General features: G+C 53.9%; 2 protein-coding genes and 1 non-coding gene across 9 annotated transcripts in view; all 3 read right to left on the bottom strand.

Moving 5' to 3' along the window:
- Positions 1–348: 348 nt before the first annotated feature.
- On the bottom strand, positions 349–7,443 carry SIGLEC11 (sialic acid binding Ig like lectin 11). Of its 4 annotated transcripts, none has more exons than XM_078359509.1 (11): positions 7,240–7,443; positions 6,788–7,168; positions 6,380–6,664; positions 6,022–6,069; positions 5,636–5,899; positions 5,303–5,350; positions 4,916–5,173; positions 4,557–4,844; positions 4,237–4,333; positions 3,681–3,835; positions 349–2,022 (listed from the first exon to the last, which is right to left on the bottom strand). In XM_078359509.1, the coding sequence occupies exons 1-11, from the start codon at positions 7,385–7,387 to the stop codon at positions 2,009–2,011; spliced, it is 1,986 nt and encodes a 661-aa protein (XP_078215635.1). In that variant the 5' UTR covers positions 7,388–7,443; the 3' UTR covers positions 349–2,008. The 4 variants fall into 4 exon arrangements, with proteins under 4 accessions (XP_078215635.1, XP_078215636.1, XP_008986682.3 ...); XM_008988434.5 differs by having other exon boundaries at positions 1,056–2,022; positions 3,649–3,835; XM_078359510.1 differs by lacking the exon at positions 5,303–5,350.
- On the bottom strand, positions 1,090–1,311 carry LOC118150398 (small nucleolar RNA U3). The gene has a single exon (XR_004738501.1). It is a non-coding gene; the product is annotated as a small nucleolar RNA U3 (small nucleolar RNA).
- A 7,265-nt stretch (positions 7,444–14,708) lies between the features above and the next one.
- The window catches only part of VRK3 (VRK serine/threonine kinase 3), a 47,818-nt gene continuing 45,359 nt past the window's right edge, over positions 14,709–17,167 (bottom strand). For all 4 annotated transcript variants that reach the window (XM_035286590.3, XM_054250386.2, XM_035286588.3 and 1 more), the window contains one exon: positions 14,709–15,027. The gene's annotated coding sequence lies outside the window, so the exon portion shown is untranslated. The remainder of the gene's footprint in view (positions 15,028–17,167) is intronic.

The raw sequence follows: 17,167 nt of genomic DNA on the forward strand, positions 1-17,167 counted from the left end.
AGGCGCCTGTAATCCCAGCTAGTTGGGAGGCTGAGGCAGGAGAATTGCTTCAACCTGGGAGGCGGAGGTTTCAGTGAGCCTGGGAGACAGAGCAAGACTCCGTCTCAAAAAAAAAAATCTGGGGAAAAAAAAACCCCTAGAGTAGAGGAGAAGGAAGCAAGTCGGGCAGAGGGAGAAATGAGCTGAGATACAGACCAACCGCAGCCTCAGCTGAGTCTTCAGAGACTTTGGAGGCTGGAGTTGCCCTGCAGAGGCCCTCAGCACGGCCAGGATGGTGAGAACTTTATACCTAGTGGGCTGCCCTGGGAAAAGGTGTGACTCAGGTGAGGGACTCACTGCACAAATGCCTCTGTTGGACGCCTTATTTATTTATTTATTTTAGAGACAGAGCCTCACTCTGTCATCCAGGCTGGAGTGCAATGGTGTGATCTCGGCTCACCACAACCCCTGCCTCCAGGTTCAAGTGATTCTCCTGCCCCGGCCTCCTGAGTAGCTGGGGTTACAGGTGCCTGCCACCACGCCTAAATAATTTTTTTTGTGTTTTTCATAGAGATGGGTTTTCCCCATGTTGGCCAGGATGACCTCGATCTCCTGACCTCGTGATCCACTGGCCTTGGCCTCCCAAAGTGTTGGGATTACAGGCATGAGCTACTGTGCCCGGCCTTGTTTATTTATTTTTGAGACGGAGTCTCCCTCTGTCGCCCAGGCTGGAGTGCAGTGGTGCAATCTCCACTCCCTGCAACCTCTGCCTCCTGAGTTCAAGCAATTCTCCTGCCTCAGCCTCTTGAGTAGCTGGGTCTACAGGTGTGCACCACCACACCTGGCTTTTGTATTTTTGGTAGAGACAGGGTTTCACCACGTTGGCTAGGCTGGTCTCGAACTCCTGACCTCATGTGATCCCCTTGCCCTGGCCTCCCGAAGTGTTGGGATTACAGGCATGTGCCACCGTGCTGGGCCTGGACGCTTTAATGACCTTCCTTTCTGTCCCACAAGAGCCCTTGATTTAGGCTTATTGGGTCCATTTTACTGAGGAGTAAGATGACTTGCTCAACCTCAGGCTCCATTTTTTTTTCTTTAATGTTAATGGGAAGCACTCAGAGCTCGTTCTCTCCCTCTCCCTCTTCCGAAGGAAGAGAATGGTCCTCAATGGGGAACGTCAGTTGCAGCAAAGCAGCTCCAGGAGCTGGCTTCTTGTTCCGGAGAGCGCCCCATGCCTCCTCTGCCTGGTTTCCTGTGCTTTCCACATCCAGAGAAGCTTCTGTAGCGATGAACCATAGAAACGGTGCCTCGTTGAAGATGAAGTGTCATCTTCAAGCTCATGCTCTGAATTGAAAGTATGATCTGTGGTCGGGCACGGTGGCTCACGCCCGAAATCCCCGCGCTTGAGGAGGCAGAGTCAGGCAGATGGCTGGAGCCCAGGAGTTTCAGACCAGCCTGGGAAACACGACGAAACCCTGTCTCTACTAAAAATACAAAAATGAGCCGGGTGTTGTGGTGCACAATTGTAGTCCTAGCTCCTCGGGAGGCTGAGATGGGAGGATCAGTTTGACCCTGCAGGTTGAGGCTGCAGTGAGCCCAGATCGCACCACTAGACTCCAGCCTGGGAGTCAGAGCGAGACCCTGCCTCAGAAAGTATAATCTTCAAACTCAAGCTCTTTGTGGGGAATGGGTACTCAGAACTGGGTACTCTGAGTCCAGTTCTGGCCGATACCAGTGCGACGCCCACACACTTGCTGGTGTCCTGTTTCCATGGAGAACTCTTCACTTTGGAAGCATCCCTGACGTCTTTGTCTCCAACAAAAGCCCAGAGTTGGGGCCCCTCGGGGGCTGTCCCTTGTGGATCTTGATTTCTGAGTACTCGGTGGTGCTAGGGGCTTCCTGGTCTGCAGGCTCCCGAGGCCTCAGACCTTGGAAGCTGAGGGAGGCGTAGTGGAGCTCCTGCTCCTCCCCCGGGGTGGGGGTGGTTGCACCGGGGGATGGGTAGTCTTGGGAGCTGCCTGCTGGGCATTTATGCTGTTGACCCTGAATGCAGCGGAGAAAGGGGTCAAATTAGGACCTTGGGGGCTGAGAGAGAGCAAGGAGGATGCATGAGAGGACCTGGAAGCTGAGCTCTTTCACTCCACAAACACTGGCTGGGCCCTCATTCATTCACTCATTCATTCATTCACTCATTCAGCAAATATTTGAGAACAATAATGCCTGGCTCTCGGTAATTCACTGCCAGACTCAAAACCCTCACCACAATCACTGGGGAGACACCATTATCCCCATGATCAGACGGAGAGATGGAGGCTGAGTACACACCCCAAACTCACACATCTAATCAGTGGTCAGGCCAGGATTCCCATCCAGGTCTGAGTCCAGCGCCCGCTGCCTTATGGAACAGCTCCCCTGTGCCAGTCCCTGGATATTCCCAGGGGAACTAGGCAGACACCATGCCTGACCTCAGGCAGCTTGCATTGGGGAAGGAGAAGCAAGCATTAAAGCTATAGTCTGCCAAGCATGGTGGCTCACGCCTGTAATCCAAGCACTTTAGAGGCCAAGGCAGGCGGATCACCCGAGGTTGGGAGTTCAAGACTAGCCTGACCAACATGGTGAAACACCGTCTTAAAAAAAAAAAAAAAAGCTATAGTCAATCAAGTTACTATCTAATTGCAAATTGTGAATGGATGCCCAGGAAGGAGGAGGTGTGAGAAAGACAGGGATTTTCTGGGACCTGGACTGACCCAAGGGACCTCTGAGGATCTACTCAGACACAGCTGTGAAGCTGAGCTAGGAGCCCAGGAAAGAAAGGTCACTGTAGGTAAAGGATTCACCTGCCCAGAAAAAGGTTTGGCCCTTTGTGCCTAGGCATGGGTAGGGAACCTCTAACTTAGGGCCTTGCAGCATCCTGCTGGTAGGGGCATCCCCGTTCGCCCGGGACCACATGCCAAGCCACTTGTCTGCGCCAGCACTGGGACTTACGGCAGGGCCTACGTGGTGTCAGTTTGGCTCTGCGGGGGCTGAGGAACTGAGGTCATTGGCAGGTAACTGGTGCCTGCGTGACCCATCCCCAGCGAACCCGGGACCCAGGCTCAGGGGAGCTTCCTGGGTGGGCGGTGCGCCGATGCTCCGAGCTTCTGTCACACGCCCTTGCCAGAAGAATTGGGTGCTGTTCCCTCAGCTCCAGTGGGAAAGGACACCCAGAAGCTGCGTGTTTGGTCTCTCCCGGACCTGCCCTGCGCGCCTCTCCCCATCCCCGATTTTCATCTGTTATCAGTCACTATATAAACGGTCACCACAAGGATCTCAGCTCTCAGTGAGTCCTAGGAGGCTATCCAACCTCGGAGTGCTCATGAGGACCCCACAACCGCAGATGCTGTCAGAAGTGAGGATGGGGACCCCGAGATTTGTAGTAGACAATAGTTATTATTTGGGGAAAGGTCTCTCTGGCATCCTGTGTTGAGGAGGAGAGATAGGAGGGAGGGCGAAGGAGTTGGGGGTCCAGGGGGAAAGGAGGAGCAGGAGGTGGAGGGTCCATTGGAGCTGAGCACAGGTAGGGGATGAACAGGCCTGGGGGGGCCCTTGGCTCTGGGAGGGTATGTGGGAGCAGTGGGGAGAGCCCCTCACAGATCACAGGCTGCATTGATGGGGACCCAGGAGCAAAACCTTATTTGGGGCAGGATGATTGTGCGAGTCACCAAGAGGCGTGGCCATGGCCGTCCAGGAAAGGGGAACAGCCAAGGCCCCAGAGGACCGAGGCTGGGCTCTCAACCGGGAGATGGGCCCCAGGGCAGAGGGCGCGTCCTGCTCAGCGGCTGCCATCTGCGTGGCTTCCTTCCTGCAGGTCTTCACCCTGAGGGAGGAGGCAGGGCCCTTCAGCCTCCAGGCTGGCCCACGGCTTAGCAGAGGCTGGAAGGCTATGGGGCTGGTGGGGTGGGGACAGGTCCACCACGGGACTTCTTTTTTATTTTGAGATGGAGTCTTGCTCTGTCGCCCAGGCTGGAGTGCAATGGCTCGATCTCTGCTCACGGCAACCTCCACCTCCCATAGGATGACTTCCACAGTGAGATCTGGGGACCCTCACAGATGGCCCGGATCACCGTTCTGGAGCAGACTCCTGCTCTGATCCTCTCGCCCAAGGTGCAGCTCTCACACCCACTGCCCCACCCAGATTCCTACAGCGGGGACTGTCTGGGATTCTAGAACCCTCCCCCTTCCCACGCCCTGCACCTTCAGCCTAAAGATGACGCTCACCTGAAGATGATGAGGCAGAAACAGAGAGAGAGCAGCACAGTGATGCCAGCTCCCAGAGTGGCCCCCAGACCAAGTCCTCCCCTCCACTCCTGATTCCCTGCAGAGGAGTAAGGATTGGGGTGATGCCCTCCCAGCCCGGAGACCCTCTTGCCCCTCCTCCCACAGACATAGAGCCCTCGGATTCTCCACCCCCACCTGCCACAGAGCAGGGACCATGTTCCCATCCTTTCCCACCACGCCCAGCCCCTCTCCCCACAACTTCATCTTTCTAGGATCCTGTCTCTTTCTCCCTGAGCCTCGGCCCCCCACAGCCCCCTCACCTCGTGGCAGCTGCAGGACGGAGCTGCTTTGGGCCCCGTGGACATTCCAGGCCTCACAGCTGAGCCTGAGGTGGGAGCTGAGTACTCCTCGGAGGCTCAGGGAGCTGTTGGCCCAGGGTCCGGCTGAGCTGGGGGTGACTTTGAAGGAGTCCTGGCTGCTGTTACCCTCCAGCAGCTCCTCTCCAAGCCACCAGCGCAGAGAGGGGGCCGGGCTGGCTTGGGAGGAGCAGCTGCAGTTCAGACTCTCAGCCTCCCAGGAGCAGGAGGGGCCCAGCAGCTGTGGGGGGTCTGTGGGGAGGGAGGACAGGACTCAGCAGGGACCCCTTCCTGGGACCTAGGTGCCCCCTTTCCCCACTCACAGTGCACAGAGAGGCTGAGAGAGACGTGCTGGGACCCCAGTGGGTGCTGAGCATGGCAGGTGAGCTCTCCTTCGTGCTCCATTTGAACCCGAGGCAGCTCCAGGACCGCGGGGTCTGAGGGTGGGAAGGGGCTCAGGGTCTGTCCCCCCCGGGTCCAGCTCAGCCTGGCTGGGGGACTGCTGTGGGTGACACAGGTTATGCGCAGGCTTTGGCCCTCCAGGACCGGGAGGGATGTGCCGTTCCCAAGGTTTTCCAGGACTAGAGAAGGAAGAGGCAGAATCGATGTACAGCTTGGGGCGCAGGGACCCTCCTGCGTGGGGACCCTCCAGACACCTGGGCCCCCAGTTTAGCACTGAGAGGCGCTGGCTCCTCTGTCCCCTTTGCTACCTGTCCTGTTTGCTTGGGAAACCATCACTCTCAGGTTCTCTGGAGGATCTGAAATGGAGATGGGACTGGCTCTAGATGGGCCAGGGGCTTCCCTCTGGGTAAAGGGAACTGTCCTGGGAGACTGAGGTGGCGGAAGTTGGGGGGATAGATGGGCACAGCAGAATCACCCACTGAGTCCCAGACACACACTGCACGAGTCTACACAGGTAAGAAGGTTGGTCCCCTAGGCCTGGGGTTCCAGGTCTGCTCAGCTCTGGGACCCTGAGCCCAGCCCCTGTGTCCCCACCCGTCCTGCCCTCTCAGATGGACTCCGGGCCCCTGCTGGGCACTCACACTGCACAGAGAGGTTCAGGGCTCGCTGCTGGGAGCCAAGCCTATTCTCTGCTCGGCAGGTGTAGCAGCCTGAATCCCCGGCCTTCACCTGGGGAAGCTCCAGCCCCAGGGTTCTGGGGCCCCAGGGGTGGGACCAGGAGAGCACTCTATCCTGCAGCACCCAGCTCAGCGTGGCGCGGGGCTGGCTGTCAGCAGCACAGAGGAGCCTCAGGAACTGGCCTTTCTGGGCTTCCAGATGTGTGAGATTTTCCTGGAGCTTCAGGGCTATATATATAGAGAGAGAGACAGAGAAGGGCCAAGGAAGGAGCACATCCCCTTGCCTACATGCAAATGTTTCATTCCCATTAAGAGGACTGGCCTTGCCCCAGCCCGATGGCCCTTGGTACCTGGCTCATTGTCACGGGAAATGCTGATAACAACCTCTCTGGGGGCGTCTGCAACAAGATGGTGAGCTGGCTTCAGGGAGAACAATTGGTTCCTCATACCAGGAAAAAAGTCCCTCAGGGAAAAGAAAGTGGGACCCTCCGGAGAAGACAAGTGACAGCCAGTGCCGGGGCTCACGTATGTGGATGGAGGACCAGACACCATTCCCATCCCCTCCCGGGGCTGCGCTGGCTTCCTGGGACCCCACAGCTTCCTCTCCCTGGACCCTCCTGAGCTGGGAGCCACTCACTACCCTGCTGGCCTCCACCTCCCCACCCCCTGGGTCTGCCTGCAGGCCCCACAGTCCCAGGCCACACTCACAGGCCACGTGGAGTTGGATGGTCCTCTGTGCGCTCACACCCGTTCTGGAGAAGTCCACATGGCAGGTGAGGTTGGTGTCGTGGTCCTGGGGTCTGGGCGTGAAGCTGAGCACTGAGAAATGGGGGCTTCTTGGTCTGGTTCTTCTGGAGGAGAGGGCAGCCCCCGTCCAGGAGAAAGAAGGGAGTGGACAGTTCTCGAAGGCCCAGTTAAACACACAGATGACCGTCACCGGCCGCGCGGGCTCCAGGGTCTCAGGGATGTAGACATCGGGCTTCTGAGTCAGGGCTGGGACAGAGACAGGGTGGGGGGTGCTAGTGCTGCAGGGGTCCCTGAGAGCCCTCTCTGCTCAGCCCATGCCCAGGGTCCCTCCCCGATGTGAGAGGCAGGAGTTCCCACCCCATTCCATACCTGTTACTGTTAGATGGAACCTGTTCAAGAAGTTGAATCTCACATAGCTTCCTCTCTCCACCCGAAAGAAGTACCGTCCCGTGTCCTCCATCTGAGCGTCTCTGATCACCAAGGAGCAGCTCCCCTTGCTGGGATACCCCATGAGCTGGAATCGGTCCCGCGTGCTCACGTCCACCTCTCGATTCGGGTTGTTTGTGGCCACAGGAGCACGGGTATATGTGCTGGTCATTCCTTTGAACCAGTAGCCATGAGTGGCAGTAGACTCATTCCAGCCAACCCGGGGGTAGGAGAGGTTGCAAGGCACGAAGACACACAGGCCCTCCTGCACCGTCACCAGCTTCTGCACTTGAAGACTGTAACTGGAACCCTTGTTCAGAAACCCTGGGGAGATGCAGAGGTTCAGCGACAGCCCCAGCCCCTGCAAGGGAACCCCAGCTGCCGACCCCACTCACCCTCCCCCAGTATGGGCAGCAGCAGGGACAGCAGCAGCATCTCTGGACTCTGGGGCTGGGCCTGTCCCAGGACCATCTGGCTTCTGGGCCAGCCTGGCTTGGAAGAAAACTCCTCCAGCAGGAAGCCTGGTGGAGGGACAGTGACCATCGGCAGAGGAGGAGCCTGGGGAACCGAAAGGTCCTGAAAGATCCCCTCCCGACTTCTCCTTTCTCAGGGAAAGCAGCAGGGCAGAGGGCATGAGGACCTGCCCCAAACCAGGAAGGAGCCACCCTGGGCAGCCTCGGGGGTGGGCAGTGTTAGGAGAGGACTGTCAGGGGACACAGGTGAGTTATGGCTGCAGGTGAGGTGATGAATGCAGAGTCCCATTCATTCTCCAGGGGGCCGTGGGACACTGGAGGAGTCTACAAGGACGCTGATTTATGGTGGTGGCTTTGTACCATGTATTATTGCTGTACCTCCACAGAGGGTAAAAACTGAGTCAGCCATACAGGCAATCGGTCACATCCATGTGACCAACCCCCAGTACACACTCCAAACAGCAAGGCTGTGGCAAGCTTGCCTGGGTGGCAGTACTTGGTGCATGCTGTCACTCATCCTTGCTGCAGGCATTAAGCGTTTTCTGTATGACTTCACTGGGAATGGTCACCTGGAAGCCCACACATGGTCTCTTCTGGATCCTGCCCTATGAACCTTTTTCTTTTGTTGATTTTTATTTATTTATTTATTTGAGACAGAGTCTCACTCTGTCAGCCGGGCTGGAGTGCAGTGGTGCAATGTCAGCTAACTGTGCCCGGCCATCTCCAGTTTTATTTCTAATTGACTTCATTTGAATCTTCTTTTCTTGGTTAATCTAGCTAATGGTCTATCAATTTTGTTTCGATTTTCCAAGAACCAGCTTTCTGTTTCATTGATTTCTGTATTTTTGTTTCAGTTTCATTGAGTTCTCTGATCTTACGGTCTCTTCTTTTGCTAGCTTTGGGTTTAGTTTGTTCTTGTTTCTCTAGTTCCTTGAGATGTGACATTAGGTTGTCAATTTGTGATCTTTCAGGCTTTTTTTTTTTTTTTGAGATGAGTCTTGCTCTGTTACCCAGGCTGGAGTGTAGTGGCGTGATCTTGGCTCACCACAATCTCTCTACCTCCCGGGTAGCTGGGATTATGGATGTATGCCACCAGGCCTGGCTCATTTTTTGTATTTTTAGTAGAGACGGGGTTTTGCCATGTTGGCCAGGCTGGTCTCAAATTCCTGCCCTCAAGTAATCTGCCCACCTTGGCCTCCCAAAGTGATGGGATTACAGGCGTGAGCCACTGTGCAAGGCCTGAGTTTAGTGTTCATAGTTTACTGGAGCCTAATTCAGCTCTTGGTGCTTTCAGGGGTGAAGATTCCCTATGAGTTGCTCGGTTAGAGGGTCTGTGTGTGCTGGCTTTCAGTCGCTGCATGCAGCAGCAATGTGCTCAGCGTATGAGCAAGTTCACCGTCTCCTGTGGGTTGGAACGGAAGAGGTCTTTTGAAGCTTACCTCATTCCACTGTGGTGTGCGCTTTTTAATTAATGTATCTTTTCCCCAGTATTTTATTCACTGGGTTGAAGAGTTATGGCTTCAGGTCGGTAGGGGAGGGTCCCTGGGTAGAAAGAGCTGTGGCTGAAGCAGGGGGTAAAAGCAGTACTCAGTGGCGAGCTGAGGCCCCACCCTTGACAGAGGTGACCTGGGGAGCTCTTAGTGACATGCACTGCCGTTTGGTTTTTTTTTTTTTGAGACGGAGTTTCGCTCTTGTTACCCAGGCTGGAGTGCAATGGCGCGATCTCGGCTCACCGCAACCTCCGCCCACTGGGTTCAGGCAATTCTCCTGCCTCAGCCTCCTGAGTAGCCGGGATTACAGGCACGCGCCACCATGCCCAGCTAATTTTTTTGTATTTTAGTAGAGACGGGGTTTCACCATGTTGACCAGGTTGGTCTCGATCTCTAGACCTCGTGATCCACCCGCCTCGGCCTCCCAAAGTGCTGGGATTACAGGCTTGAGCCACCGCGCCCGGCCCTGCCGTTTGTTTTTGACAGGATTTCAATCTATCTCCCAGGCTGGATGGAGCACAGGAATGTGATCACAGATCGCTGCGGCCTTGACTTCCCTGGCTCAAGGGCTCCTCCTGCCTCAGCCTCCCAAGTAGCTGGGATCACTGGCACATGCCACTGCACCTGGGTAATTTTTGTTTTCTGTAGAGTTGGGGTCCCCCTTTGTTGCTCAGGCTAGTCTCCAACTCCTGGCCTCAAGTGATTCTCCAACCTTGGCCTCTCAAAATGCTGAGATGACAGCCACAAGCCACCACGCCTGGCCACTTCCTTCCTTGTACTAATTTTGGCTTTTCTCCTTCCTTGTTCCTTGGGGTGCATTGTTTTTTGTTTGTTTTGAGACGGACTCTCGCTCTGTTGCCCAGGCTAGAGTGCAGTGGCGCAATCTCGGCTCACTGCAACCTCCACCTTCCAGGTTCCTGCGATTCTCCTGCCTCAGCCTCCCAAGTAGCTGGGATTACAGGTATGCACCACCATGCCCGGCTTTTTTTTTTTTTTTTTTTGTATTTTTGTATTTTTAGTAGAGACAGGTTTTACCATGCTGGCCAGACTAGTCTCCAATGCCTGACCTCAGGTGATCTGCCCATCTTGCCTCCCAAAATGCCAGGATTACAGGCGTGAGCCACCACTCCCGGCCTCAAGAAACATCTTGATATTCCTCTTAATTTCTTCCTTGACCCAGAGGTCATTCAGGAGCGTGTTTAATTTCCATATATTTGTACATCTTCTGAAGTTCCTCTTATTAATCACTTCTAGTTCCATTTCCACTGTGGTCTGAGAAGTTGTTTAATAGGATTTCAATATCTGTAAATGTCAGATTTCATTTGTACCCGAACGTTTGGTGTATCCTGGAGAATGTTTCACGTGCCAAAGGGAAGACTGTGTTCCTCAGCTGCTGGACAGGGTGTTCTGCAAACATCTCTCAGGTCCCTTTAGTCTAAAATGCAGTCAAAATCCAAAGTTTTGGCCAGGCACAGTGGCTCACACCTGTAATTCCAACACTTTGGGGAAGCCAAGGCAGGTGGATCACCTGAGGTCAGGAGTTCAAGACCAGCCTGGTCAACAGGGTGAAAACTCGTCTCTACTAAAAATACAAAAATTAGCTGGGCATAGTGGTGCACGCCTGTAGTCCCAGCTACTCGGGAGGCTAAGGCAGGAGAATTGTTTGAACCCGGGAGGTGGAGGTTGCAGTGAACAGAGATCATGTACTTCAGCCTGGGTAATGAGAGTGAAACTCAGTCTCAAAAAAATAGAAAAGTCAGGGAGGAGACCCAGGGCCAATTCCAACTCCTTAGGAACCAGCAAACTAACGACTGTTCCCTGATCATCAGAGAGGCCAGCAGGAGGGACAGGAATTCCTACCTGTTGCGGGTGGTGAGAGGAAGTGTGAGATGAAATTATAAGCAATACCAGCTCTTTGTGCATGTGAAAACAGGGAAAGCACAGGCTCCAGGAGTGGCCACAGGAAGGTCATGGGGGCTGTGGGCCAGGGCTGGGACAGACCCCCTCCTAGGTGGGAGCTGGGGGTAAAGGGACTCAAGGTGAGGGGAGGAGCTGGATCAGAGCCTGAGCTTTGGGCTTTGGCTGGAGAGGGAGATGTCAGGGAGGTTCCAAAGTGGAGTTCTCCATGGGAACAGGACACCAGCAAGTATGTGGGAGTCGCTGGTGCAATGGCTGGAACTGGACTCAGATTTCAGCCCCAGCCAAGACGAATAGTTTGAGCAAGTTACTTTACTCTTCACTTTCCTCCTCTGCGTGGTGGACACAGTAAACCTAACTCGTGGGGTTCTTGTGGGCATGAGGAAGTAATTAACATAAAGCAGCCAACAGGGGAGAGTCTCATCTGAGTCACGCCTCTTCCCAGGGTAGCCCATGAAGTAGAAAGGTCTGATCATCCACCTGTAGTCCCAGCTAAAAAGAAAAGTCTGACCATTCCGGTCCAAATGGGAACCCCTGTGCAGGGCAGGTCCAGCTTCAGAGCTCCCTGAAGCCTTGGCTGGGGCTGTCCTTGGGCTGTGTCGTAACTCAACTGATTCTCTCTCTGCCGTTCGCACTCCCCCCACTGCCCTTATGGATCCCGGGGCACCTTGGAACCTCAACCTCCATATTTTACCACACACAGATAATCATCCATTATCTGAAATAAATTATGAATGTCTGAATCACATACCTCTATAATTAATTATATTTCCCTGATGATTTTGTTCCGTTCAGCAGTGTCCTTTTTTTTGGAGACGGAGTCTCAAAGTCTGTCACCCAGGCTGGAGTGCAGTGGTGCAATCTCAGCTCACTGCAACCTCCATCTCCTGGGTTCAAGTGATTCTCATGTCTCAGCCTCCTGAGTATCTGGGATTACAGGTGCGTGCCACACCTGGCTAAATTTTGTATTTTTGTTAGGGATGGGGTTTCACCATGTTAGCCAGGCTGGTCTCGAACTCCCGACCTCAAGTGATCCACTGGCCTTGGCCTCCCAAAGCGGTGGGAATACAGGCGCAAGCCATGGTGCCCAGCCAGCAGGGTCTTCTTTTTGCAGGATTCTCTTATAAAATTCCTTGCAGCTGCAGTCTGTGTTCCACTCACATTCTAACAGGGTGCTGGCGGTGGTCACATTCACCTTCTTTCCTCCTCCTTCCGTTGAACATGCATTAGAAAGAAACCACAGGCACCACATACGCAAGATGAGGCAACTCCCCGAACAGCCTGCCATGGCGCCAGCCGTGCTGCTGTGGGCTCTGCACATCTCATCTGCTGGGGCGCATTGCTGCAACTTTCATGCGGCACTTGCTTTCCACGTGTCACTTAGCTATGGGGATACACCCTGAGGAACGCATGCTTAGGTGATTCTGTTGTGAGCATCCTGGATGTGCTTGCCCAGTCCTAGGTGGTGCAGCCTACCACATGTCAAGGCTATACGGTATAGCCAGTTGCTCCTAGGCTACACACCTGCATAGCATGTTTCTGTACTGAAAGCTGTAGGCAATTATAACACAGTGAAAACGTTAGTAAAAAACAGAGAAGATTTAGTAAAATATGGCATAATAGCTAAAAATGGGTCAGGTGAGGTGGCTCACACCTGTAATCACAGCACTTTGGGTGGGTGGATCACTTGAGGTCAGGAGTTCAAGACCAGCCTGGCCAACATGGCAAAATCTCATTTCTACCAAAAATACAAAAATTAGCTGGGCGTGGTGGCAGGCGTCTGTAGTCCCAAAATACTCGGAGGCTGAGGTAGGAGAATCGCTTGAACCCGGGAGACGGAAGTTGTAGTAAGTAAGCCAAGATCGCACCACTGCACTCCAGCCTAGGCGACCAAGCAAGACTGTCTCAAAAACATAAGAACACCACCATCACCACAAATATCTGACTAAATCTAAGCCAGGGCTCCGTTTTGGGGCAGAGGGCAGGGTGCGGGTGTGGGGGACAGGGAATGGGCTCCAGCCAGCATCAGCTCCATGTCCTGGTGGCACCTGAGCCATTCCCACCCCCATGCTGGGAGATCATTATCTAACCCTGATGACAATGCCCTCCTCTCAGAGCCTGGGGGAGGAGCTGCCAAAGTCCACGAGGGTTCAGAACCTGGGCCCTGGAGATAGAAGATACTGGGCTCTGAGAAGTGGGGCCACTGCCCAGGCTTTCCCTGAGCTCTGTCCACTGTCTGACCAGGGTCAGGTTGGGCTGGTTATGCTGGCCAAGATAGGGGAGGAGGACACACAGGCTGCGGGAACCTTGGGGCACTTGACTGGGCACTGCTCCAAGGTATGGAGGATGGAGGCTAGTGTTGACATTGTAATGCTGACCCGTCCACTCATCTGATTCAGGTGCTGAAGGGCAGCTGATGCCCCTAATCTTTTATAGACTTGTGAAAGAAAAATAAATAATGTCAAGCTAGGAACTGCTTAGGGCAAACCTGCTTCCCATTCTATTCAAGGTCACCCCTCTGCTCACTGACATAGCTGGATATCTGAGTGCCTCCTTTGGAAAGGCTAATCAGAAACTCAAAAGAATGTAACTGTTCCTCTCACCTATCTGTGACCTGGAAGCCCCCTCCCCACTTCAGGTCTTCCCACCTTTCCAAATGGAACCAATACTTCTTCTGTGTATCGACTGACGTCTCATATCCCCCAAAAACTAAGTTGTGCCCCAACCACCTTGAGCACATCATCAGGACCTCCTGAGGCTGCTTCACTGGCCCGTGTCCTCAACCTTGACAAAATAAACTTTCTAAATTAATGGAGACCTGTCTCAAATTTTGGGGGTTCACAGACTCACGTGCAACAAGGGGTCTAAGCAGGACAGGTTCGGGGGGGTTCCTTTTGTTAGCGAATGTCCCCTTCTGGAAAGGGGCACACACACCTGCTTTCAGCCAGGAGATGGTAAGAGGTTCCCTGGTCCCACCCGCTTCTCCTGAGCAGGATTTATCAGTACAGGAGAGTCAGGGCATCTGATACCACTTCCTGCCCTACCTGCCTCAGATTCTCCACACTGCATGTGGAAAACTAGTTTAGACAGTTCTTCTTCAAAGAGTTTCACTTTGTTACAAACAAGGTGTCCTTCTCCAGAGGCCTTTACTTGCTTGTACTGGCTGTCCTGAAGTCTTGTTTCCCTGTTCTTTGTCTAAAGTAATCTTGCCTGCCAATATATCAGCTCCTCTGGCCCTGCTGTGCTCAGGAATGCCCGCCAAGAAACCACCCTTTCCCTGCTGTAACAGCTTTCCCCACTGAAACTGTTCTTCCCTGCACTGTTCAAATTAGCTAGTCATGTTTGGCTTAGACTGTGCGGTCTGACCCCAACCAATAGGGGAATGACATAGCAGCTAAGGCCAACTGTGTTAGGAATTAAAAACCCTTGCCCTCCTGTATCCAATGTGCTCTCACCATTGCTCCATCCACGAGACACACCCTTCTATAGAAGCAGATTTGCCTTGCTGAGAAAATTTACGTTGAAGTGCTAGTCTTTTGCAGCACTGAAAATTTGTTTCTAAAAATGCATTATCAGAGCTACTCAAAAAAAAAAAAAACAACAACAAAAAAAAACAAAACCTCAGAGAGGCAGGTTTAACTTCTCTTTCTCCTCCTCCGTTTTGTTTTTTTTTGAGACACAGTCTCACTCTCTTTCCCAGGTTAGGGTATAGTGGTGCAATCATGGCTCACTGCAGCCTCAACTTGCTGGGCTCAAGTGATCCTCCTGCTTCAGCCTCCCAGGTAGCTGGGACTACAGGCACCCACCACCATGACTAGCTGATTTTTAAATTTTCTGTAGAGATAGGTTCCATCCTGTAGCCCAGGCTGGTCTCAAACTTGTTGGTTTAAGTGATCCTCCTGTCTTGGCCTCCCAAAGTGCTGAGATTACAGGCGTGAGGCACCGCTCCTGGGCCCCAGAAGAACTTCTTTTGCAGACACTGGGTCCTCAAACTCCGCTAAAACAATTTATTACGAAAGCACAGAGGTGTCAGGAGTAGGAGGGGTCCCCTCTGGGGGCCAGCCCAACCCCATCCAGCCTTGCTAGGACACTGGCTAGAGGGCAGGCCACGAGAGGGGGAACTTCACATTTGCTGGAGGGAAACTGGGGACCTCCCTGAGGCTAATCAGGACTGATGAGTATCCCAAAGCCAGTGGCAGGAATGCACATTCCAGAGCTTGTTCTAGAAGCTTATCTGTGTTTAACAGCAGGCCTTGAGTCGCATTGCTTCATTTTTTCTGTTGCACACTGCAAATGGAAAGTTCTGAAAGACAATAAAAATGGCTGTGAGAGTCTCATTCATTCAAGGAACACCCTCTATGCTCTTACTTTGTGCCAGGTACCTTCTAGGTACTGGGGATGTCATCATGACCATATGGGGCAGGGAGCCCCTGCTGGGTTTAGGACACAGAGGAGGAGGGTGGAGACTACACAGTAAACACAGGCTTCCCTCCGATGGGAACAAGGGCTGTGTGGAAACAGGTGATGTGATGAGCAAGTGGGTGGGAGGCGGTGAGGATGCCTCACGGAGAATGGGAAGGCCTTGGGTCTTCAGCAGCAGCAAGTGAGTAAAACCAGGATGACTGGGGCTTTACAGACCTCGGGATGGTAAGGGCAGAGATCCCAGGGTGGGGTCCAGCTTGGCCTGGTCTAGAATCTGAGGGGAGGGGGTGTGGCCAGCGCATTGTGCCCGGGGGAGGAAGGGATCTCAGCCTTGGGCCAAGGCAAGGAGCTGCCATGGAGCTGAGGCGGGGCGACCTTCAAGGTGCTAGAAGATCACCAGGCTCCTTAAATGCCATCTCCACATTTCCCAACCAAGGGGCTGAGCGAGTGGCCCCCAGGGAGCGTGTGGGTATGAGATGGTGGAGATCCTGGAAGGGCCGTCAGGTGTCAGGTTCTAAACGCCCTTTGTCCTGGGTGACAAAAGGCACTGTGAGACAGGGCAGCACCGACGGGAAGCCTGGGCTCGCTGCACCGATAAACAGGATGGAGCCTTTGCCCTTGCCCTGTGCCATGCCAGAAAAGCAGAGACGCTAGAGTCAGATGCAACCCTGCCCTCCAGGAGCCCGCTGCCAGCAGGAGACTGTGACAAGTGACCCCATGGTCAGCCTCATCTGGGACCAAAGATTTGGAGGATGCTGAGGAGCGAGGGTGTTGGGGAGGACCCCAAGCTGTCTGGCCTGGACAACTGGGTGCACAGAGGAGGAGCTGTCTATCGGGCTGGAGAGGTGGGGAAGGAGTGAGCCTGGCTCATAAGGTCATGACTTCACTCTTGGGGCGTCTGGTTGAGGCAGACAGCCTGCTACTCCACCACAGAGAAAAAGAGCCTCCACCCCTCACACCGGCTCAGGCTGTGCACAGGTGCTCTGTGAAGTGCCCGGCATACACGTGTTAGCTCATGCTTCAGCCTCAGGTGTAAGGAAGGGTTTCGAGAACGAAGAAGCACATGTAATCAAAGCGCCCATAGGCAGCTGGCTGCACAGGGAGAGAGGCCACCAAAAGGAGATGCTATTCAAGACCAGGACCTCGCAGTGGCGGTGCGGCCGAATATTGGGGCCAGGGGACTCTTTGCTGGGGGGCAGAGGTGAGGACGGTGCTGTGTCGCAGGATGTCAGGCAGCATCCCAGCCTCTACTGTCCCGCATCCTGATAACCAAAAATGTCTCCAGACATTGCCAAATGCCACCTAGGGCAGTGCCCAGGTAGAAAAGCACTTAGCTTTGGTTCCAGCCAACCCTGATGAGAGAAAAGAAAACTCTGGGAGAGAGAAGGGGCCTGGAGCTTCTGCTCCTCTCCAGGACACATCTCTGCACCCTTGCCAAAATTTACTGCAAAGTTAGTCTGTCTTTGACCTTGCAAAAATTCCTGTACACTTCCACACAGTGCTGATGGGAGTAAAGCAATCTGGTTACCACAGTCGAGATGACAGCTCCATCCACAGATGGCGCGCACCAGCCGGGCTGTGCACACGGGCAGCATTGTTTGTTCAATAAAAATCTGGGAAACTAAGCAAACGCCCAGCCGCTGGCTGTGAGGAGTGTCTGTCACCCACATGATGGGGTAGTGTGTGCTATGAACGAGACCGCAAGGCATGGAGCAGCTGCCTTTTGTGTATGGGGGGCCTAGGGGGCCAGGCCAAAGGAAAGTAGAGATGACAGGTGTCCGGGTGGAAGGACAGAGGGAGTCACAGATGCAAGAAAGGACAGAGGAAGATGGCGAGACACAGATGCTATTTCTGAGGCCCTGAATCCGGTCATGCCTGAAGCTCCCCCTTAGAATTTTCTAGCTATAACAGCCAATCAACCCCCTTTTTCTTAAAGCCAAGTTGAGCCGGGTTTCTGCTGCTTGCTATTCCCGGAGGTTGGAAAGTTCAAGGACCCTGTGGAGAAACCCAGCGTCTCCCTG

Source organism: Callithrix jacchus, chromosome 22, assembly GCF_049354715.1.
Source record: "Callithrix jacchus isolate 240 chromosome 22, calJac240_pri, whole genome shotgun sequence".
Taxonomy (NCBI): domain Eukaryota; kingdom Metazoa; phylum Chordata; class Mammalia; order Primates; family Cebidae; genus Callithrix; species Callithrix jacchus.